This window comes from Linepithema humile, chromosome 3 (assembly GCF_040581485.1).
Source record: "Linepithema humile isolate Giens D197 chromosome 3, Lhum_UNIL_v1.0, whole genome shotgun sequence".
Lineage (NCBI taxonomy): Eukaryota > Metazoa > Arthropoda > Insecta > Hymenoptera > Formicidae > Linepithema > Linepithema humile.
Window position 1 is genome coordinate 9,617,499 of NC_090130.1, and position 24,467 is coordinate 9,641,965.

General features: G+C 35.7%; 1 protein-coding gene across 1 annotated transcript; it reads right to left on the reverse strand.

Moving 5' to 3' along the window:
- Positions 1-967: 967 nt before the first annotated feature.
- LOC136998884 (uncharacterized) lies at positions 968-17,376 on the reverse strand. The gene is made up of 2 exons (XM_067352244.1): positions 16,580-17,376; positions 968-2,041 (listed from the first exon to the last, which is right to left on the reverse strand). Exon 2 carries the CDS (start codon positions 2,032-2,034, stop codon positions 1,387-1,389), a length of 648 nt encoding a protein of 215 aa, XP_067208345.1. The 5' UTR covers positions 2,035-2,041; positions 16,580-17,376; the 3' UTR covers positions 968-1,386.
- Positions 17,377-24,467: the final 7,091 nt, after the last annotated feature.

Genomic DNA, 24,467 nt, shown 5'->3' on the forward strand with positions numbered 1-24,467 from the left:
CTCTCAGTGCACATAAATCTCAAGGTTGAAATCAAGATCATCATCAGGTTGATCCCTTGAAATCATGCAAATTTTGTCTGAGTCATTTTTTTGTACAAGCACATCCTTACGTTTTAAAAGGGTGGGACGGGTGCTTTGGAATAACTCGACCTCCACGTGACCTCTAAGGATATTTTTGACCTTGACTTGATAACGTATTCGAACGTGAAATTTTCCGCTCTTTTCATTTCTAAAGTCAAAAATAAGGGTATTCATTTTAAAAACGCTACTTTGACCTTCATTTATGCCCAAGGTCGATCTCAAGGTCGAATTCAAGGTCACCATCAGATAGATCCCTCGAAATCATGCAAATTTCGTCTGAGCCATTTTTTTGTACAAGCACATTCCTACGTTTTAAAAGAGTGGGACGGGTGGTCTGAAACACCCGGTATATATATATATATATATATACACACTTATTTTATACTAAATAGTAAGTGAGGTAGGTTGTTTTTCTTTTTTTTTTATTTACTAAGAGTTATTATATATCGTAGGAAAATAATGTAGATATTTTTGTAAAACCTTAAAGCTATAGTCTTAAAACTAAGAAACGGGTATAATATTCAAATTTAATGCATATATACAGGGTGTCTGGCAATAATCGCTCCACCGGTTATATACAGGTAGAGGAGGTCAAATCGAGTGGAAAAGTCCTTTACCATTTTTTAATTTTCATAATAAGTACTGAGTAATTAACGAAAAAAGATCGGCGAATCCGCGCGAGTAAAGAAGCGATCCTTGTGCCTAGTGATCGCATAGCAGTGGGATGTCCTTCTCGCTGCGCGCGCTTTACTTGCACGGATTCACCAATCTTTTTTCGTTAATTACTTAGTACTTATTACAAAAATCAAAAAATGGTAAAGGACTTTTCTACTCGATTTGACCTCCTCTACCTGTATATGACCGGTGGGGCGATTATTGCCAGACACCCTGTATATATATATATTTTTTTTTTTTTTTTTTTTTTTAATAAACAAATTACATATTAAAAAATATAACTTTTTTTTAGCCCATAACTGGGCGTAGTTGGTTGTTTAGTAAAGAAAAGTTAACAATTAGTTAAGTTCATACGTTTCGGCTCATTTTATTTGGCCATCTTCCCGATAACAATAATTCCAAAAAGAAAGTAACATAAAATTAATAAAAATAAGTATACGCCGCAAGGTTATCGCATTATGTTTACAGAATTCAGCCGTTGACGCTAAGCCTATATAAAATTGGTATAAAGTGTCGGAAATTTTTTTTTTTTTTTTTTAAACTAATCTTACTTGAGTTGTCCGAGATATATAAAAAATTCGCATGACGCTGTGTAACGGTCCAGATAGATAATACTTATACTAACTTATCTTATAAGTTTACCGTAGGGTAAACTGTTACCGCTGGCGTTGATGTTTTCTTCACTTCTCCAAGGTCTATTAGATCTTGAAGAAGATTTCGGGCAAACTCCTCTCGTTTCCTCACTATGGAAAGTCGGATGAGGGCACCTTCGTCTTTTATTGGTTTAATTATATTAAACCAACCTTCGTGGTTCTCCGCCAAGACTTTCGTCAGTGCTTTTGTTGTCTTGGACCACATCAGTCCGCGCGTTGTGGGTCCAGCGTAGGCCAATCCACAAGGAATGGCGAACCAGGATTGCTCTCGGAAGTGATTTTCGAGACGATATAGATTGTACTTGGAGTGGCGTTTGAACGCGCCCCAGTCTCTTAACATCAGCTGGACAGTGTCGTTCTCGTTGAAGCGGATGACAATCGCTCGTTGCCATCCCCGGTTTGTCGGTACTGCCACCACTTCGTTTTCCGTGATGTAGTCTGGGTTGAGGAGCATCCTGTCCTTCTTCCTCTTCATATACTCATTTATATCTTCTAGTAATTCATCGAGCCGGGCGTTGCAATGTTTTAAATGCACCCAAAGTAAGGTAGGGGATATCACCTTTACTACTCTTACTTCCATGGTCGAACGGGATAAGGTCCTCGTATTGATATGCTCAATATTCATTTTGACGCTAAGAAAAGATGATTGTTGTTAATTATACTATTTAATGATCGTGTTTTCGGAAAATTATAGTTATGTATTTGTTGGTTCCAAAGGTCCAGAAAGATTTGGAAGAGAAAAGAAAAAAGATAATGGATAAATGAAAGATTGCTGTCTTCTAATGTTACTCTTTTAATTCGAAGGTAAAATGTTGCTCTTTGGGAGCAAGAGGAGGGTATATTTTGTTGGTATCGGTAGGCAATTGTAAATTAATTTTTTCAGGATGTCTCATAGGTCTTGATTCAGATGCCTTGATGTCTTTGTCATTTTCATATTCTTTCGCGTTTTCTTGTCTCCTTTTTCCAGGAATGTTTGTTTTGAGGTGCAAAAGAAGATGAGTTACTGAGTCCCAAGTAGCTCCTATCAAAAATATAGACCATCCGTATACAGTGTGCAAGATGTAACCATGCACGATTGTGTTGATCCAATATTAATTTCACGGTTTTTATTGCCAGAAAAATTTCTATAAATCCAGCACTGATATTGCCAAAAAGAAGGAATCAATCCCAGAACTTTCTGCATGCTGATATGGCTATCTTTTCAACAGATGCTTCGTCCAGAAAATTGACGAATGATCCTCCGCCACGCATTGTAGTGGGTTGCCCCATCATGCCTCTGGCCAAGGTATTTAACATTGCTGGCCGTTCTGCAGGAAACATAATGTGATCTCTGAGTTCAGCTAGGTCATTTTCGCTATAAATGCCGCTAGTGGCGAGTGATCCGGCACTCACATATTTCCAAGTAGGTTTTGTCATAGGTTTCACGGTAAGTGGGGGTACAGTATGTACTGGTGCTGGCGTGAATCTATACCATGCATCTCCAAAAAGATACATAGATGGTGTAAATGGATTGCAAGATACTTGCGTTCCTTGGCGTAATAGAATATGAGTCTGTGGTGTTAAGAATTGCGTTTGATTTTCGCGTATTACGGGCAATTGTTCGTAACATTCTTTTGTATGGGCGACCTTCACTTCGATGCCCACACATTTTATTATGTGAATCACTTCTCCTGATAGGACAGCCATATATCCTGGTCCTTTCATAAGATGGTATGCAAAAATATCTGGAGATTGTGTTGCTATAACCAGAGAATTGTATAGTATTTGTTGTTTAAGTTGGCATTGTTGTAGTAAAAGATTTCTTTATAATTGATCGATTTGAGTCCTAATGTGTTTTTCCACATATACAAATTTCGAGTTCACATATGTAAAAATGTCCAAATTGGCGACATGAGATTGTTCTTTAAAAATTGTTGCTTCTGGTGTGGTTTCGAAAATTACTAATTTAGGATGTTCCGTATGAGTAAGTGTGTAACCGCAAATTGAAAATGTATCCCTTTTTGCTAATGCGAATACTGTATCTTTTGTAGTAATAGAATAAACAATTTGAAATGGTTCTTTAACGCGATTCATTATTTTGTCGATGTAGCCTTGGTATAACACTCCATACGTGTTAGTTTTACATGTATCCACGGGTAATAACTTCCAATAAGTATCTCCGCCTTCAATATCTGTGCAATATGTTCCGCTTAATTCACAGGTTACTCCTGATCTAAGTACGATTCGGTTTGTATTTATTTTTACATCAGCTATGTAGTCTTGTAATGTGATTTTTAACGTGGTGAGCACTACGGCTTCTTCCCACGTTCCAAATAGATCACTGTAGGTGGTTCCTGAGCAGGATCTGTCATTATTTACGTGTCCAGCTAATGTGACCGGACGTGTTGAGGTTTGATTGAATCTTAGTCCTGTTAAATGAATGTTATTTAACTCATAAGTGCCATAAGTATGCATGCGTCTACAAGCATCTCGTGATACTTCGTGTATGTATGCGTGTTTTCCGTTATGTACGTCCATAGAGTGAGAAAACATTCCACATCTTTGAATCAATCTATCTATTTCCACTTTGCATTGAATGACTTTTGTCGATGAAAATTCGTTTATCTGGAGCAATTGTATGCATCTTTTTTGCGATACTACTTCTTGTGGTGGAATATCACATTCTTCTATGCCCAATAATGATAGGGTAGTAATATTAGCGGAGGCGGATCCACAATCCTATTATTTCCTCGGAGTCACGTACCCAGAGACTCATCAAAATTACTATTATTATTTGTCTCGTGCAGCTTTCCATCTGCAAATTTTGCTTAGAAGTGATATTAGTATTATATATTCGGTGATGAATATAGGTATATATTTATGTATTTTGTTTGTCTAGATTGTTAGTTGATTTCTATTTATTTATTTGTTCGGTTACAACAGGCTTAATATGCAAGATTCGTAATCTATTTGGATGTACTATTCGACTGTTCTTTTCGATTTTTATCCTTACGTTGTTTTTATTTAATATTTTTAAGATTTCGTGAGGTCCTGTATATTGATCTCCAAATTTTCCAGGTTTAGGCCCTTTTAATAAAAAGACTTGATCACCAAGTTTGAATGTTTGTGGATTTATCTTTTTATCATAATGTCTTTTTGATTTAATTTTTGCTTCGACAACGTTTTCTCGGGCATTTTTCTGAATTGCGTGGAGTTGACTAACTAAATTTACAAGATATTTGTTGTAAGTTGCTAATTTATCGCCAGGTGCTAGAGATTCATTTGACGGAATTCGTGCTATTTAACCGAAGATTAATTCGTAAGGCGTGTGTTTAGTTGCTTCATGTACACTGGTGTTATAATTATACATCGCGAGACTTATCCATCTATCCCACTGTTTTTGTTCTTTAAATATTCTCCTAATGCGTGATGTGATCTTTCTAGTGACCCGTTTGATTGAGGATGGAATGCGGTTGTACGGAATTTACGAATTCTAAATATTTTAGCTACCTTCTTCATTAAGTCACTGATAAAATTTCTACCTTGGTCTGTTAAAATTGCCTTCGGAGAACCGAATACACAAATAAATCGATCGACGAAAGCTTCGGCTACCGTTTCGGCAGTTTGGTCGGATAAGGGTATTCCCATGTTGAATTTCGTGAGTTGGTCTTGTAGAGTCAAGATATATTCATTGCCACGTTCGGTTTTAGGCAAAGGTCCAACGATATCCATAGCGACTTTGTCGAAAGATGATCCGGGTGTATCGGTAATTACCATAGGTTGCTTGGTTTTTACGCGAACTAGCTTCTTTAATTGGCAATGTAAACATTGTTGGATAAAATGCTGTACATCTATTTTTAGATTTTCCCAGCAATAATTATGTTTGATTCTATTATACGTTTTAGTTACTCCGCGATGTCCCCCAGTGGGTAAACAGTGCGTTTCTCCTATTATTATTGGTCGTAGATCTCTAGGTGGATATTTAACTAATCCATTGCAAATAATTAATTTAATTGGTGCGTCAATGAATATTAATTGTAGCTGATTTTTTATGTTGTTCCACGGTACATTGTTAATGAAATCCGTTTTAGCAATACTAAGTTAATGTGATTTTGATATATATAGCAGAGAGATTTTTATAAAACAGCTTTTAGTTTTGAGACTTTATTCCTTCTTGATAAAGGTACAGCATGCAAGAGAACAGAGAGAGAGTATCGATAGTAGCGAAGCATATATGTACGGAAAAATCATGCACTCGCGCAGGCACATAGCAAATAAAAAGGAAACAAAGAAAGTGCGGGAAAATACAAATAAAATGAGCAATCATCATGCACTATAATGAATTGTTGTCTCTCTTAACACTCCGCCTCAATTTAGTATAGTCCTTGACACACACACACGCCAGCATAACTGCACTCAATTATATACCTTTAAGTGTTTTTTTTTTTTAATACATTTCAATTACGCAGTGAACACATAAGATAGGTCTGCAAGAACAAAAAAAAATGAAAGAGAAAAAAAAAAACTCAAATGGTTCGCATGCCCAGGCTACTTCTGTTACTCACAAAATGTTCAAGAGTCAATCCCTTCGTCAAAATATCCGCCTTTTGTCCTCTCGAAGGGATATATTTTACATCAATTATGCGTTTCTGATACATATCTCTTACAAAATTATACTTAACATCTATGTGTTTGAGTCTACGATGCTCCCATTTGTTTAATAAATGAATACAAGATTGATTATCTTCAAAAAGAGTAATCGGTTCATTAATTTGCACATCTAGATCATGTAATAAACCCTTAAGCCACATTAGTTCAGTTGCCGCACTTGCTAGAGCGACATACTCTGCTTCTGTGGAGGAAAGTGCCACTGTTGATTGTTTCTTTGTTGTCCATGAAACAGTAGCTTCAAAAACTTCAAACAGATATCCTGAGGTTGACTTCCGATCCAAGTCTCCCGCCCAGTCGGAATCTGCGTATCCAACCACGGGCATTTTTCCATCCTTTTTGAAAAATAGACCCAAATTGATAGTTCCTTTAATGTACCTTAGTATACGTTTTAAACCAATCCATTGTGTTTCGGTTGCATTGTTCTGAAACCTGCTGTAAAAATTGACAGCTGCACTTAGGTCAGGTCTCGTTGTCAGCATTACATACATGAGACATCCAACGAGTTCTTTGTATGGTTTTGTATTAACAATACAGTCTCCATGTAATTCTTTCACAGGATTAGTTTCCATTGGTGTTTTGGCTATTTTACAGTCTTGCATATTGAATCTCTGAAGAAGATTCTTCATATACAGCTCTTGACTAAGTAACATTCCCTTATTAGTTTGACAAATTTTTATTCCTAAAAAACATTTCAATTCTCCAAGATCTTTCATTTTAAACTCAGTCATCATGACTCTCTTGATTACATTTATTTCATGTAATTCCTTTGCTGCAACAATAATGTCATCAACATATAAAAGTACATAGACTATATTGTCTCCTTTTTTTCGTTTATAAAGACAATTATCATATACTGATTGAACAAAACCTAAATGACTTATAAATTTGTAAAATTTGATATTCCATTCACGAGGCGCTTGTTTCAAACCATATAATGCCTTGTTTAATTTGCAAACTAATCCTTGATTCTCTATAAGTCCTTGAGGAGGCTTCATATAGATTTCCTCTTGTAGATCTCCATGCAAGAAAGCATTTTTAACATCAAGTTGATTAGCGAATAAATTTTTATAATTAATTATGGCAAGTAGGGTTCTTACAGTTGTCAATCGGGCCACAGGGGCATAGGTTTCATTGAAATCGAAGCCCTTTTTTTGTGCACATCCCTTAACTACAAGTCTCGCTTTACGCCTTTCAATGCTTCCATCTTCATTGTGTTTTAATTTAAACACCCATTTATTCTCAATCACCTTTCCTTCAGGTGGAGGTTTTATGAGTGTCCATGTCTTGTTCTCCTTAAGTGCTCGTAATTCCTCATTGACAGCTTCGAACCATTCCTTTGCGTCGCTTCTATTCTGTATTTCCTCATAGCTTCCTGGAACATCTTCAACAAAACTTTCGGCATTAAGTGCAAACGCACAGTAGTCATCCAAATACTTGGGTTTAATTTTTGTCCGTGTTGAGCGACGAGGTGATTGGACTGGCACATCTTCATTTTCAATGTTTCTTGTGACGTCTTTTTCTTCATCTTCTTCCATTGATTCGATGCAATCTTCATCTTCTGTCGCTCCGCCTTGATTTAACGGTTCTTCCATTGATCTTACTGAAACAACATCTGAATCGATTTCAACTAACGCTTTGGAGTTTACAAACTTTGTTTCTACGAATTTTACATCTCTTCCTAATAATATTCTCTTACTCATAGGATTCCAGAATCGATAGCCATTCATACAATATCCAACGAAATAACATTTTTCAGTTCTTGAGTCAAACTTTCCTTCAATTAGTTCTATGGGAATACGTACGTAGGCTAAGCATCCAAACACTCTCAATTTATTTATGTCCTGTTTTTTTCCAAACCATTTTTCCGCAGGAACACTATTTTCTAGAGCACTAGTAGGACTTCGATTAATAATATATATAGCCGCAAGAGCTGCTTCCGTCCATAAATATTTTGGAAGCCCTGATCCTAACAACATACACCTAGCTTTTTCTAGAATTGTTCTATTCATGCGCTCCGCAACTCCATTCTGCTCTGGAGTATATCTAATTGTAAATTCATATTGAATACCTTGTTCTTCAAAATAATCTTTTATTTCTGTTGAGAGGTATTCTCGCCCGTTATCACACCTGAATCTACTCATTTGTAAATTAAAATGAGCAGTAGCCATGGCTTCAAATAATTTAAAGAAACGGAAAACTTCAGACTTTGCTTTGAGTAAATAAATAGCTGTAAAATGTGTAAAGTCGTCTATAAACGTAAGGATATATTTCTTTCCATCGTGTGATTCAGGTGTAATAGGACCCATTAAATCACTATGTACTAGCTGGAGTGGGCGTTTTGCTCGCACTCTTTCTTTATTGTGAGGTAACTTTACCTGCTTTCCTTCCACACACGTTTCGCAAGTTTCCCAATCTAGAGTTTTTGTATTAGTACTAATTCCATCAACAAGTTTCCAAAGTTTTTCAAGACCATTTTTACTTATATGACCTAAACGTTTATGCCATAGAAAAGCATCATTAACAGCTGATAGACAAGCTCGCTCATTCTCACTTTCTATCAATGCATTCAATCTATACAACTTACTTTTTCGTACAGCAACAGCTATTTTCTTATTCTCTAACATTATAGTAGCCAAACCGTTTTCAATAACAACTTTAAAACCATTAATTTCTAATCTAGGAATTGAGATCAAATTAAGCTCTAAGTTAGGAACTATTAAAACATTTTTTATTTTAACTCTAGTGCTTTTACCATTCACAAAGCAATCCATTAGAATATCGCCTTTTCTTTCAGCCAGTAAATATTCATTATGTTTTGCTATCTTAATTTTAATCGGCCTTTCCAAATTTTTAATGTTTCTAACATACTTATCACTATTCACAAGATGATCCGTTGCGCCTGAGTCCAAGTACCAAGTTATCTGGATAGCTTCTTTCTGGTTTGATGTAGAACAACAGACTTTGATGTCCTCTTCCTCTAGAGATTCTTTCAAATTATAGGCTGTGAAGCAGATTTCAGTTGCCTTTTTCTCTTCTTTTTCTTCTGTTTCTGCTTTGTATGTCTTATTATTACCAATATATGCTTTGTATGATTGCTGTGGTTTTTTGCAATTAGCTCTCTTGTGTCCGATTTTTCCACAGTTGTGGCATTCGAATTGAAAATTCCTTTTATTTGCTTGTTCTGTACTTGTTCCACTATTTCCACGGTCAGTGTTCCGCAAACCACCACGTTTACCTCGATTACCTCGAACAGAGGCATGTGAGACAAACGCTGTAGAGGAGTGCAACTGCTCTCCTTTTGACTTGCTGCGCCCCTTTACTAGACGCTTAGATTCCTCGTCAAGTAATCTGTTCTTAACGAAGGATAAATTCAAATCTGTTTTTCCAGCCATGGTCTCTATAGCTGTAACCACCATATCATACTCATTTGACATAGTGAGCAGTAAATGACATATTATGTCATTTTCTTCAGCTGCAGCTCCTGTTGACTTGAGTTCCCGAATCATTCGATCAAACTTCAGGAAATGTGATTCCATTGTATCAGTGGCCGCGTTGAATTTTAATGTTAAGAGTGCCTTTCTGACTCTCAATTGACTAGCCATACTTTTCCGCTCAAAGGTCTCTTGCAAATAAGTCCATACCTCGTATGCCGTTTCCTTTCCCTTGCAGTATTCAAGATGGCTGTCAGCAATTCTTTGAATGATAAGTGACTTACATCTTTTATCATTTTTTATTTTTTCTCGATTTCTTGCTATGACCCCTGCTGCGTCGTTTATACTCTCGTCTTCCAGTTCACGTGGAGATTGCGCGATCACTAGCAATTCTTTTTCGTCAAGTAATGTTTCCATTCGAAATTTCCAATTATCGTAGTTTGTTCCATCAAAAAGTGGGACTTTATATCGCTCATCTTCTGAGGCCATGCTTCCTCCCTTTTTAGTAACTCAAATTCTAACCTATATTGCACGAATAGTTCACGATTCCTTTTCCTCCTTCCTTTTGTTTTAGTTTCTTGATTCCTTCTTGCCAGCACGGCGACTGGGCCCATAACCTGATGTGATTTTGATATATATAGCAGAGAGGTTTTTATAAAACAGCTTTTAGTTTTGAGACTTTATTCCTTCTTGATAAAGGTACAGCATGCAAGAGAACAGAGAGAGAGTATCGATAGTAGCGAAGCATATATGTACGGAAAAATCATGCACTCGCGCAGGCTCATAGCAAATAAAAAGGAAACAAAGAAAGTGCGGGAAAATACAAATAAAATGAGCAATCATCATGCACTATAATGAATTGTTGTCTCTCTTAACATAAGTGTTTCAATTTTTAAGTTTTCAACAGTTTCTTTTAAGTTATTTAAAGTGGTTATGATTCGAGATAAAGTTAATGTTGGGCCTTCTCGTTGTTCTTCGCTTATCGGCAATACTATATGATAATAATTTTTTACTTTAATGGTTTTAGGTTGGTTTAACGTAAGATTATTTAAGTTCGGAAGTTTGTTTCGTTCGAATAACTTTTGCGAACCGGAATCTAAAGGTTTACCGTTGGTATCAACAAAATATGCTATATTGTCTTTACGTAAGAATAATAGATCGCGAGATTCAATTATATTATTTTTCATTATTTGCTGATTATTAATAGTGGGTTTATTATAATTTTTAATATTAATCTCTCTTGGTTATTGTCTATATCTTCTTGTTCTTCGTCTTCATCACTGTTTTCTTTATCAGGCGGATCATTTCTATCGTCTAACGATATAATGTTATTGTCTATTTGTTCTTTTAATAAATCGTCTTGATCAGTAATTCGACGTCGTGCTATCCGACTTCTTGTTAGTATTCTATCATGTGTAGGTGGACTGTGAATTAATGCTCTTTTTATTATTTGTTGGTTTGGTTCATTTAATTCTTCTTGGGTAAATGGTATCACATCTGTATTATTTTTAATTACATTTTCATTTTTTTCGGTGTCGGAAAAATGTAATTCGTAATTTTCTTTCTCGCTATCAGGAAGGTGCGATTTGTAATTATCATTTTCTTCAGTGTCAGAAAGGCGTAGTTCGTAATTATCATCTTCCTCTGAAGAATCGGAGAGATACAATTTATAATTATCTTCTTCTTCGTTAAATTCTCTTTGCGTTTTTAAGGTTGTTTTAGCATCTTTAAAAATTTTTCGTTTTCGTTTGCATTTTCTAACTGGTTTACAATCGGCTTCTTTAAGGTTTATAGGATTTCGTGATAATGCATCTGCGTTTACCTGCTTCTATTCATTTTACCTGCTTTATATTCCATTTCATAATCGTATTCCGCTAATTTTAGTCTCCATCGTAATATTCTCATATTCGCATCTTGAGCATTCTTAAACCATATTAAAGACTTGTGATCGGTTACCAGCGTGAATTTTCGTCCGTATAAGTATGGTCGAAACTGTTTAACGCAGTAAACTATCGCTAATGTTTCCTTTTCGTATGTATCGTATTTCAATTCGTTATCTGTTAAAGTTCGAGATGCGTAAGCTATTGGACGGTCCTTATTTATTTCTCCTTGTGATAATATTCCGCCTACTGCTATTCCAGAAACGTCTGTTGTTAAAATAAATGATTTTGTAAAATCAGGATATTGTAACACAGGTTCTTTGCACAATAATTGTTTCAGCGTTTTAAACGATTCTTCTTGAGCGGATGTCCATTCGAATCGAGTATTGTTTTTCAATAGATTTGTTAATGGTTTTGCTAATTTCGAAAAGTTAGGTATAAATCTCCTATAATATTCTGCGAGTCTTAAAAATTGTTTAATGTTTTTTGGTGTTTTTGGTCTGGGAAACAATTTTACTGCTTCTAGCTTTTTAGGGTCAGGTTTAACTCCGTTTTTACTAATTACGTGTTCTAAATATGTAACTTCTGTTTTTAAAAATTTACATTTGTCTGGTTGTAGTTTTAAATTAGCTTTTTGCAATCTGTCGATTAATAATTTATATTTTCTTTCATGTTCCTCCAGGGAGGTGGCATAAATAATAATATCGTCCATATAAACAAATAATTCCTGTCCTTGTAGTCCAGATAATATTAAATCCATTAATCGTTGAAATGTGGCAGGTGCGTTTTTTAGTCCAAAAGGCATTCTGTCGAATTCATAATGTCCGAAGGGTGTAGTGAATGCTGTTTTATGATTGTCAGCTGGGTTCATTTTTATTTGATAAAATCCGGAGGCTAAGTTACATACAGAAAAGTACTGCTCCTCCTAATTGATCCAATATGTCGATGATATTAGGTAATGAATATGCGTCTCCAATCGTTTTTTCGTTTAAAGCACAAAAATCCAAAACCATTCTCCAACGTTTATTGCCCTTGGAATCTTCTTTCTTAGGCACGATCCATATGGGTGTATTGTAAGGTGATTGTGAAGGTTTGACTATACCTCCTTCTAATAATTCTTCCACTTGTTTGTTTATTTCTTCTTTATGCAGTTGTGGAAATCTATATTGCCTTGTATTTATCGGACGATCATCTGTTGTTACTATCTGATGTTGCAATACATCGGTAACAGTTAATTGCTCTCCAGGTATATGAAACTGATCCTGGCTGTCAGTTATAAGTTTTATGACATTCTTCCTTTCCTTTTTGTTTAGGTGCTCTAAGCGTAATAATTCTATAATCTCACTCAGTCGGTTTTTCAGATATCACTAAGCATTTGTGTGACTTTGAAGATTCAAGTTGGTTGTTCTTTATATTTTTACCCTGTTTTTTTTATTCGGGCTTGTCGTTGTTTTGAAATTTGTCTTTAATTTTATCCTTATGTTTTGATTTTTGTTTAGCGCACGGCAAAACTTTGTCAACGATTTCTTGTGCAATTTTTTTCGATAAAGCAACAATTTTTGAAGACAATTTGTTTTTTTTTTTTAATTTTTGTTAACCATTATATTAGGATTAAAATGTTGAATTTTATCTAGAAGTTCCTGGATTGTTACATATGAGTTTTTATGTTTTTTATTAGTATTTCCTGTGAGTGTTCCGATCCTTGAAAATTTTAAATTTTCTAGGGAGGATTGAATGCTTCTCCGTTTTAAATTTTTTAAGGATTGTGTCGAATTGCTTGGTGAGGTTTGGTAATTTTCCTTCTCGCAACCGACGGAACTAGAATTTTCTGGAGAGGTTTGGTAACTTTCCCCTCCAGGGATTATTAGATTGGGCGAGGGAGTACGGAAACTTCCTCGGTCAAGGATTATGGAATCACTCAAAAAATTATTTGGAGTAGAAGTTTGGAGATTTTTCTCTCTTAAAGTTTTAGGAGGAGAGGTTTGGAAACGTCCCTCTCTAACAATCTTTGAATGATGACTTCTTATGATTTCAGGAGGAGAGGTTTGGAGATTTTCCTCTCTTAAGATTTTTGGATTTTTGGGAGCGGCATTTTTTCTTCCCTCATTAATATTATTTTCGTTTTTGTTCACTTTGATCTTAACTTTATTTTTACTACCATCTTCGAATTTTTCATTATTATTAATAATGTTAACGTTATTAGTGTTTCTATCGTTGAGTTCATCGTCGTTAAATTTATTTTGCGTCTTAAGAGTTTTGTCACTCTCAGGTTGTATTGTCGTCTCTTGCGTTTTCCTTAAACTATCCTGGTTAATCAATTTTATGGTCGTCGAGCAGTTCATTTAGGGGCCTGAGTCAAAGGGTAGGCACTCGAATTTCAACCTCTTCGTCCAAGGTGCTTATGACATTCAAGTAAGTTTTTCCCGACATGTTTTCCACGATAGTATCTCCCAAATATATTCCGTGCGCTAATTTGATTTTTGGTAAATAACCTATTTTTATTTCTGGATTTTCTATTCTCACGTAAAACAAGAATTCTGATCTGAGTGATGCTACGATAGTTTCCGGAGAAAAAAATGTCACGTAGTTTCCAAAAACATTTAGTCGTTCGTGCGCGTAATCGATAGTCGAAGCTGTTTGTTTAAAGAAATCGTTTCCTAATATTCCTGATTGCGTAATCAGAAAGTCATCGGCCACTATGTGGAATTTTACTGATTCGCTGAAAAGAGTAAGAGCGATTTCCCCGAGTGTATAAATGGGGTAATTATTTATACCATTCAACTGTAAAACGTTATTATAATTAATATTTTAATTTTGAAGCATAAAATTTTATTTAATTATGTTAGGACTGGAACCTGTGTCTAGCATAAAAGTTATGGGCAAAATTATTTCATTAATTTCTATTTGGACAGTAGGCACGCGACTCTGTTTGTTAAGATTTACCGTTACGGGCCGAATTTCCGAAGGGTCACTTTTTACGCATTTTCCTGTGAGGTCGACGGACGTGAAGTCGGACCCCTGCGGTACGCCCGATTTCGAGGGGCCGTTCCCATTTCCCGTGTTTCCTTCTCTTTTACGATTATTGCTTGCAATGCGTAATTGACAATTTTCAATTAGGTGGCCGTTTTCTTTACAATAACGGCAAAACGTTCCGTCAGCAGTATTTGCCCGTTGATTAGAATTTGAACGGCAGTTTTTAGCTATATGACCCAAGTTATTACAAATTTGACAGATGATTCTGATTTGATTATTAAGATTTGCTTGCTTGTTTTGTTTTTTCCAACAATTATTGGCGAAATGGCCCGGTCGCACCACTGGCAAATTACGGAGATCTGTTTGTTAAAATTACTTGTTTGATTATTAGAATTATTTAAGCGGCAATTCTTTGCATTATGACCCGGCTTAAAATATAATTGACATTTTATGGTATTTTCTTGCACCACATTTATCGATCGTTGAGCTTGAGGATCACGTAATCGACACTTCTCTGCACTATGTTCGCGTTTTTTACAAATCTGGCAAATCAGGATTTCAATGCCTAAATTATTTTGTTTAAATGAATCTGCAACTTGCATAAGTTTCCTACAATTAGCTGCTGAGTGGCCAATTTTAAAACAAATCTGACAAATTCCGGTGGAACGATTTTCCTGTACATTATTTCGATCGGAGTTAGCAGGTCCATGTCGTAAATCTGTAATAGCACGAAGCTCTCTTTCTATGCGTAGGGCATCTGTTACGATCGCCTGTACGTCTAAGTTTCGAGCGATCCTCTGCTCGATTTCGGGTTTTAGGCCTTGGATGAAACATTTACACATGTCTTTTTCTAAAGATGCTCGTACGTCGTGATCTGTTAACGCGTGTTCCGAACTACGATAAGCTTTTCGTATCTGTTTTTCTAAGAGTTTTACACGATTAGCATAAGTGATGACGTCCTCGTCATTCTTTTGATATACGCTTCCTAGTTCTCCCTGTAGCTGATACACATTTTTAGATCCGCCGTAAATTTGTTTTAGATATTTAGTTAATTGCGCTACTGTTTCGAAATCTTGATCTCTAATTGTTTGTCGCGCCTCGCCTACTATTCGCGTTCGTAAAATTTTAGTAAACTGAGGCTCTACTTCATTGGGCAACATAGACTTTGCCTCTTCGCATCTTTCGATAAAATAATTTAGTGGGATATTTTTTCCGCCGAAAAATGGAACGGCTTCGACCGCGTATTTTAGGGTAGCGAACAGATTACCTTGCGCCATATTTTTCACCTTTTTATTGTCACTTGAACTTACAAGGAAGGGGACCCAAGTGTCCCCCTCTGATTTTGACGAGCTTTAAATATGTTGTAAAGTAGCTCAAAATAAGAGACACGTATTTTTTTTTATGTGCTTTCTCGCACGTTTAGGGTTGAAACAACCCCTACAAGCTAAAACGGTTTTTTTGGTTTTGACTGAATATCGTCAAAACTGTAAGAGATATCAAAAAATGTTTCGAATAAAAGTTGCATGGTCTTTTATGAGCTTTATAACCGCGTAGCTCGATTTTAAAAAAATTTTATATTTTTTAATTTACCCTTACCCCTTTTTATTATTTTTACAAATTTCAAAATTTTTGTTATGACAAAAGTTGTAGCATTTTTTACGCTGCATACAACCATATATGATTTTATTATATTTCGAAATCGCATCTTTCAGAAATGAGCTGTCAATGTCGCACTATATGCGTCGCGCTGCGATATATGCATATACAGGGTGTCAATTAAGTCCCGGGACGGCTGAATATTTTCTCATGTAAGGTATTTTTGAAAAAGGTCAAGGTCATTTCTGAAGTAATTTTCAACGAGGAATTCAACGATGACCTTCAATTTGACCTTGAGCTTGACCTTCAAGGTCATTTCAAGGTTAGGTTAGATTTTTTAAATAGAAACCCCTATTTTTGATTCCAAAATCTAATAGCTGGTGTCAAGAGCTTTTCAAAACACTATAATGAAGTTATTTTTCATTAAGTACTTTTCGAGTTATGAGGCTTGTAAATTACAGTATTTTGACATAAAATACAAAATATCTTGTAAAATATTCAATTTTTGGGAATCTTACCTTAATACTTTTATGCATAAAATAATGAGACGAATCAATTGGTATAAAGAAAACACATAGTTGCTTTCAAGAAAAAATATGTAGTTTGCAACATGCAACTGCATACTTACTGCAATACTTACTTTATAGTGAATTTGCTGTTCTTTTTTTGATGCTGTTTTATATATTGTTTTTTCGTAATCACTAACAAGCGCACAACTTTAAAGCGTAATATGCACTGACGGGATATGACAACGCGCTGCGCTATAAATGCACTCGAAATGCAACTATAAAAGTGTAAAATAGAGGGGATGTTTTGGCAACAACTTTAGTGAACTTTGTTCTTTGATCAGAACATTTTTCCGAATACTTCATAACATGCTAATCTTTATTTCTAATTTTATTCATCTTATCAATTACACATGCGCGACAAACATCGATTACACAAGCGGCACAAACGATGCGTTATGTATATATATGCATATATCGCAGCGCGACGCATATAGTGCGACATTGACAGCTCATTTCTGAAAGATGCGATTTCAAAATATAATAAAATCATATATGGTTGTATTCAGCGTAAAAAATGCTACAACTTTTGTCATAACAAAAATTTTGAAATTCGTAAAAATAATAAGAAGGGGTAAGGGTAAATTAAAAAATATAAAATTTTTTAAAAATCGAGCTACGCGGTTATAAAGCTCATAAAAGACCATGCAACTTTTATTCGAAACATTTTTTGATATCTCTTACAGTTTTGACGATATTCAGTCAAAACCAAAAAAACCGTTTTAGCTTGTAGGGGTTGTTTCAACCCTAAACGTGTGAAAAAGCACATAAAAAAAAATACGTGTCTCTTATTTTGAGCTACTTTACAACATATTTAAAGCTCGTCAAAATCGGAGGGGGACACTTGGGTCCCTTTCCTTGTAAGACGATAGATATAATATATGGCGATACGGTATTTTATTTTTTTCCTTATTTTAATGTAAAAATAGAGGCTTTATTTTTAAAGATTATGCAAAACAAAAATAACTTTCCCTTATTTATTTTCGTAGACATTCGAAAATGAGAAAGAGTGTGAGAGAGAAGATTTAACACCGCTTCAAACTCCTCAGAACACAGAATCTAGACAGTCTTTCTTTTCTATACAATCGCCAGTGGCACCAGTTTAGTATACATTATTATTTTTATAATTAGAAGAAAACTTATTAACGTATCAAGATAAAATATTTGATCAAGCTAAAGTATTTTTACGTAATACTTAAACCTTTATCTCAATATGTGTTTATACTGTGACGTGACGCTTTTCGAGCGCCGTCACAAGGGCGATAGCCCGGCCGAGGGAGCAGAGTCCTGGTGTTGCTCCTCGCGTGGAGAGAGCAACCCGCGAGACTCCACAATTTGTACGCGTTGTTTGTATTGTCATTCCCGTTTTATGTCATTAATATCGTTTTTAAATTGTAAGGCGAGACCCCGTGCGGGCGGCGTTGCGTGTTTTGTGCCTCAGGGCGAAGATGCAGCATCGCCAGGAAGACCGGACGCCGGGGGATCATCGACGGGTGTCACGCGTCAGTGACCCCACAGCATAAGGTCAGGTACCGCGATCCCGTCGCCTCCGCCATCCAAGCCATATCTAACTCCGCTTTGGTTTCAGCCACAGAGTCTAAGAAACGCAGAAACACGCAGCAGCGGACCTCGCCCGGCTGCAGACGGCTCCGGGGACCCCGAAGATGTTGCACCCGGAAGGACCGGAGTATGGCCCGGCCAGCCTAACCAGTCTCTTCCGGGAACATCGACTCATCGACACGTTAACGGCCGAAAGATTTGAGGAAACCATAGAGAGCGGAGGAGGGCGCCCTGGATGAACTGTAGGCGGTTCTCAGGGGCCCCCCTTTTCGGAAAATCGGCAGGATGCGCAGGAAGGCGACGCGGATTTGGAGAGGACCTACGTGCAGAGCCGAGAAGAGCCACTGTTCGGTGTGCTGCAAGTGCGTGAGGACGACACCCGGGACTCAGCCCGACGACACCGAAGACGCCGAAGACGTCCACTCATTGTAAGCCGCTTCTCGGGTAGCCGTAGAGTTCCGTCCGGTTATGGCTGGTAGCGTGAGTTTTTCTGTAATCTGTGTATCTCACAACTAATCAAGTCTTGATACCGTGAGCGCTCAATTACGCTCAGTTACCGCATGTCCAGCCGGCTCCGGATACCGCGTAAGAGTCTCTCCGTCTTGCGAGAATTAAGCGCCGACAGTCTCTTCTCGTTACCGTTTCGTTTGTCGTTCGTTTCGTTACCGTACCGTTCTACCGTTACCGTTCTTTTGAAATTACCGATTGTTATCGTCTTTCTGTCGCATTACTACCGTACCGGAAGTACCGTGGGTGAATGTCCGCGGGCGGATTTTGGTTCGGGAACGTTCTCCGCGAGATTGCGGTTACCGTAAAGTTAGCGTCTCGGCGAGAAACGGGAAAATCCGCGAAAAATAGCCGTTCCGCGGTATTTCATTTCTGGCCGTTAGGTTACCGTCGTTTAGAGTATATTTATTTGGCCTTCACCGGCCGTATCAGATGATCAAAACATAAGTCCTTCGTTGGCTGTATATAGTCGGATCAGCGGCGAATTATCGCAATCGCGTTCCCGAGATTTGATGTAGGCATCGAACTCGATTCTCGTTACCGAATTTATAGGGCGAAGAGCCCTACTATCGTATCAACCTATTTCCGCTGTATCGGCTCCGGCCGAATAGTTTAAGCATCTTTACCCTTGTAAACTAAATCACTGAAATACATCATTGTTAACTGTTAATTATTGAGTTATCCTTGCGTTAGCCTCTCACTCCAGATATCTAACGTTAAGTAAAAGAACTGCGCCCCTCTGCCATATACTGAGCGGGGAGCGGCCGAGCAATTTTGTGAACTGTTAAAGTTACCGATACCGCGGTGCGATTACTCGCACCTGGCGCCCATTTCCGGTTACCGATATCGCGTGAGTTACCTTGCTCCCGAATTTTGTGGAGTACCGCGAGTTACCGAATCGTGCAGTTATTGCCGATTTCGCGAGTTACCTTGCTCCCGACGAGCGTGGAGTACCGCGAGTTACCGAATCGTGCAGTTATTGCCGATTTCGCGAGTTACCTTGCTCCCGACGAGCGTGGAGTACCGCGAGTTACCGAATCGAGCATCTGCTTCCGATACCGTAAGTTACCGAATCGAGCATTTATTGCCGATACCGCGAGCTACCGATTTCCATTGGGCGTGCTCCCTCGGATCTGGCGTGATTCCGAGGCCAGTTCACGTCGCAATACATTTGTACAAATTGTTAATTCTAGATTTTGACTGAAGATTTATCAAATAGTTCTGAGGTAGTTGAAATTATTCAATCACAACAGCAACTGGATAGTATTCAACATAGAATTAGAGTTAATGATAAGACGGTTTGTTATCTCCAACATAATTATAACATTGTAATTTTGATTTATTCTTTCACCTAAATTATAAGTTTTATTTGTCTAGGAGTTGTATAACTTTTTAATTGAAGAGGGAGAAGGTCGGTCTATTTTGTCCATCCAAAAACAGCACGGATTTTTTACGAGCACCGAGTGCTCGTAATCGATTATCACGGCTTATAATACGAAGAGAATTAAATAACATTCTACTGAAACTTCCTCTACAACACACAGAAACTCCGAACTTTAGAGTAAGTCTAATTTTATTTATTAAATTTTTATATGCAATGTGTAATAAAAAAAATAAAAATTATTTTTTAATATATTTTATGTTTCAGGATTTTAAGTGCAAAGGTTCAAACGTTGGCAAAGGAAATAACAGAAACATTTCCTGGTGAAAAGGAAAATACATATTACGAACAGTTTGTGGTAATATATAATTGGTCATTTGATAGATAGAGAAAACAAATATTGGAATTTGTATCTTGTGTTAAAACGAATTACTTCTATTATTACTGCTACAACAATTCATGTTAATAAACATGATTTATTAGCCACTGAAATAGAAGAATATTTGCATTTACGCGTTGAATTATTTTCGGAAAATCTGAAATTTGATCATCATATTGCTATACACTATCCAGAAAAAATGAGATTATTAGATCCATTTGGACCTAATGGAACATTTGTTCTATGCGTTTTGAGAGCAAACATAGAGAAGGAAAAATTATTGCACATTCTGCCATTAGCAGAGTTAATATTTGTTACACTAGCATTGCGACATCAATTAAAATTAAGTCATCGATTATTAACAAAAAAAGTAATATGTGCACTGTACGAGATAAGTTCAAAGCAGACTGAGAGTATTGCAAATATTTCACATTTACCACACAACATTGATTCAAGTTTCGGCGTTGTTCAGACTTTAAAATGGATTAAACGAGGTAATTGTAACATAGAGTGCAATACAATCCTGATAATTCCATCAGAAAATGGACCTATCTTTCACAAAATGACAGATTTAATTTGGCAATCAAATGAGAATATATTAATATTAACAGAAAATTTAAACTCGTGTTATTTATATGAACATTATGAGGCTTATGAAATAATTGATAGTCAAGATTTTCATAGAGACTGTATTAAATTGCAACAAATACTTTCATCTGCAATAATAATTACATTGCCAAAATTACATGCCAAATTAAATTACCTAATAAATATATACGAAAACTCTGGATATAAGATGCGAAAATTTGGTGTATACAAATTTTACTTCTTTCAACCTTGGTTATTATTTATAGTTTATATTATGGTTTAGATTATATATATTAGTTTAAATATGGTTTATATAATGGTTTACAGATTATTATGTTACATTATACGAGAAACTCAGAGAAAAAGTGGATCAAGTCTATTTTTGTTAACTGTTAAAAAATTAGTTCAAAAGTTATAAAGTTGTTTCTCTACTTATGTGCAACATGTATACTTTTTCATAAGTACCATATTTTCTTTTAATTCTAACTTAAACATTTGCACTCACTTTTAAATTGTTCAGTGAAAACTGTTCAGTTTTTTTTAATTTATGCATGAAATTGTAAAAAGACTTGGTCCATTTTTCCTCTGAATCCCATAATCATATAATATTTTTCTTTTACTGTAAAAATATTTATTGTACTTATTATTTTGTATTTATCATCAATAAATTTTTATCAGATTAAGTAAAATTGTATATTATTTGTCTATTTAATAATAAATAAAATATAACTAAATATAAATAAAATTAATAATAAAAAAAAAGAAAGATCAGGAGAAAAAATAATGAAAGAAAACATAGAAAATACATTTTTCAAATGCAAATTTCTTATGTGTACTCACCCTTTCTTTAACTTTGCGGATTAGTTTTACAAATTCTGGGATGAAAGAACTTTGTGATTATTGCCTCCTCTCAAAATTAAAGAAGTTTAGATACGATTCACTCCGTATGCGTCTTTCTCATCCGTGTTGAGATGAGCGTCCCACGAAAAACTGATCGTTAATGAGTAAAGAATACATCTCAAGCAATTCTTATAAAGGATATTTCTCACGCATACGCGGTGCAGCACCAATGAATCCAGTGGTGTATATGAGTCATGTAGGGGATAGTGTTGTGCGCTGTTGAGCACGAAAAGAGCTACCTTCTGATATTCATTATCAGTATTGAAATTTATAATTTACATTATCTACCTGTACAATTTTAATACTGGTAGTGAATATCAAGTGATATCACAGTTAAGCTTAGAGGGCAACGGAAAATTTGTTTCAAAAATATTTAAACAAAAAGCCTGAGAGTACCTTTTTCTCCTGAATTAATATTTCATTGCCAATTCATGACCAATTTTCAGACACATGCAAAAAAAAATATCTAACTTTCTTTCACATGTTTACAATGAAATTGTGATAACAGTATAGTCCTAATCGTTATCTGAAATAAATCGTTTCCAAAAATAAGTAATTCAAGAGAAGAATTATTATTGTCTTTAAATGCTGTAAAAAATGTAAATATTCTGTACATTTATTAATACCCAAATGATATAAATTTGGGGAGTTTTAACATTTATACAATGACTTGAAAAAGTATCCATAAAAATTTTTTGAATATATGCGAATGACGATGAAAACTTTTGATTATATTTTATCCATGATTTTTTATACAAGAAAATTTAAAAAACATGATACAATTGTCATGCTACACTAATTCCATGTTTTCTATAGTTGATGACAGCGTAGAAATACAAATTTGTCCTTCTCGACACTCTTTCCTAATATACCATTTTGCAGCATTTGAAGATAATAGTAATTCTTCTTCTGATCATTCATTTTTAGCAACGGTTCATCTCAGTTAAACGGTTAGGACTATACTATCATTACAGCTCCATTATAAACACATAAAAAAAAATAAATATGATTAACTTATTTTCACCGCTCTTATCGTTTTTATAGGTTATATCACTGCACTAGCATAAACATTATGTTAAAATCTAAAGACTTTAATTAGATCATTAAGCCCAAATAACACACAATATTGTATACCTAAATATTTTATATTGCATCAAATATACTTTTATGAGAATATTTTCGAAGAAATCATTAATGCATGTCTGAAGAATATCCTTGTTTGTAAAGAATATTCTATAAACCTGCCCAGAATATGTTAAAATCAGCAGTAAAAATATGTGACATAACTGTTTATATCAGCGCTCGGAATTAATTGCACATTTCGGGCCAATGCCCGTGTCGATACCTCTGTTCCACCATTACCGCCCGGCCGCTGGCGGCCGAGCCGCCGATAGCTTTGGCTCAAGAGCGTTTTATATAAGAAATAGGCTGGGTTGTTGAGGCATCTCTCAGGAAATCGTAACATTTTTTTCGCTACATAAATAATTTCGCCAGCGGTCGAGCGGTAGTGCGGAAACAGGATGCAACGTCTCGGGCATCGGCCCGAAATGTGCTACTAATTCCGAGCGCTGGTTTACATAAACATTTACATAAATTAAGAATTATCATTAACTCACAGTAGAGAACATGGTGACATTTGAATAACACCTACATATATAAGAATTTCTCTCAATCACATATGTGAATTCACTTTCGAAGGAGTTTAAGGAGATGCTGGAGTGCCTGACGAACTCCGACGCGAAAGCGCCATCATTTCGATGGAACTAAAAATGAGAGTGATATCGGCATAAATCATAATCTAAGTATGAATGTATTGTGTATGCGTATGTGTGGTGCGTGTATATATTCGCATATTATTGTATAGCGCCTCTCTGATATTATCCTGGAACTAATCTTCTGTTATTTTTTCATCTGTTATACCGATATTGGACGCACACGTATGTAAAAATAGTCGGACAAGAATATTTTTTACATTTTTTACATTTTTTACTTTTCAGCCCAATTTTAATGGTTTCATAACATTCTATTCTGTAGTCCGCAATTCGGGCTGCTCTTATTCAGCGTCTTAAAACTGTTAAACTTTTATAAAAAACGAAAATAGATAGCTCTATACAATATGTTATCCTAAGAGCAGAATAGAAATTAATGAATAGAAACAAATTTTGTTATTAATTCTTTTTTTTCCAAATAAAGTCGAGCAGCCCGAATTCCGTTTTTGTGTACACTTTACTCCTGCAAAAGGATTTACAATTCTATGCAATCAATAAAAAGATATTCTTGTTCGAAAAAATATAATGTCCGGCCGGTAACTCCAGCATCCCCTTAATAATGTGAAATTGATTCTGCAGACTTCTGATTAACAGGTATGCGACTAAGAATTTTAGTTATTTATTTTGTTAGGTATATAAATAAAAAAATTTTTTATTAATTTGACCTCAATTACGGGAAACAAACTTCTAACATATATGTATAATTATTTAGATTTGTTAAGGTAGCACTGAAGATGGCTGAATGATTAGCCGAAACGTTTGCTACTTACGAAATACATTGGTTACAATAAAAGATTTCAAGAACTACAATCTTCTTTGGCTTGAGATCCTCCTGCTATTCCATCGATTTACATAAATGTTCACTGAATATTCAAATG

What these genes read in the sequence shown, in the direction of transcription:
- LOC136998884 (XM_067352244.1), bottom strand. Translation starts at nt 2,034, where the DNA reads ATGAATATTGAGCATATCAATACGAGGACCTTATCCCGTTCGACCATG.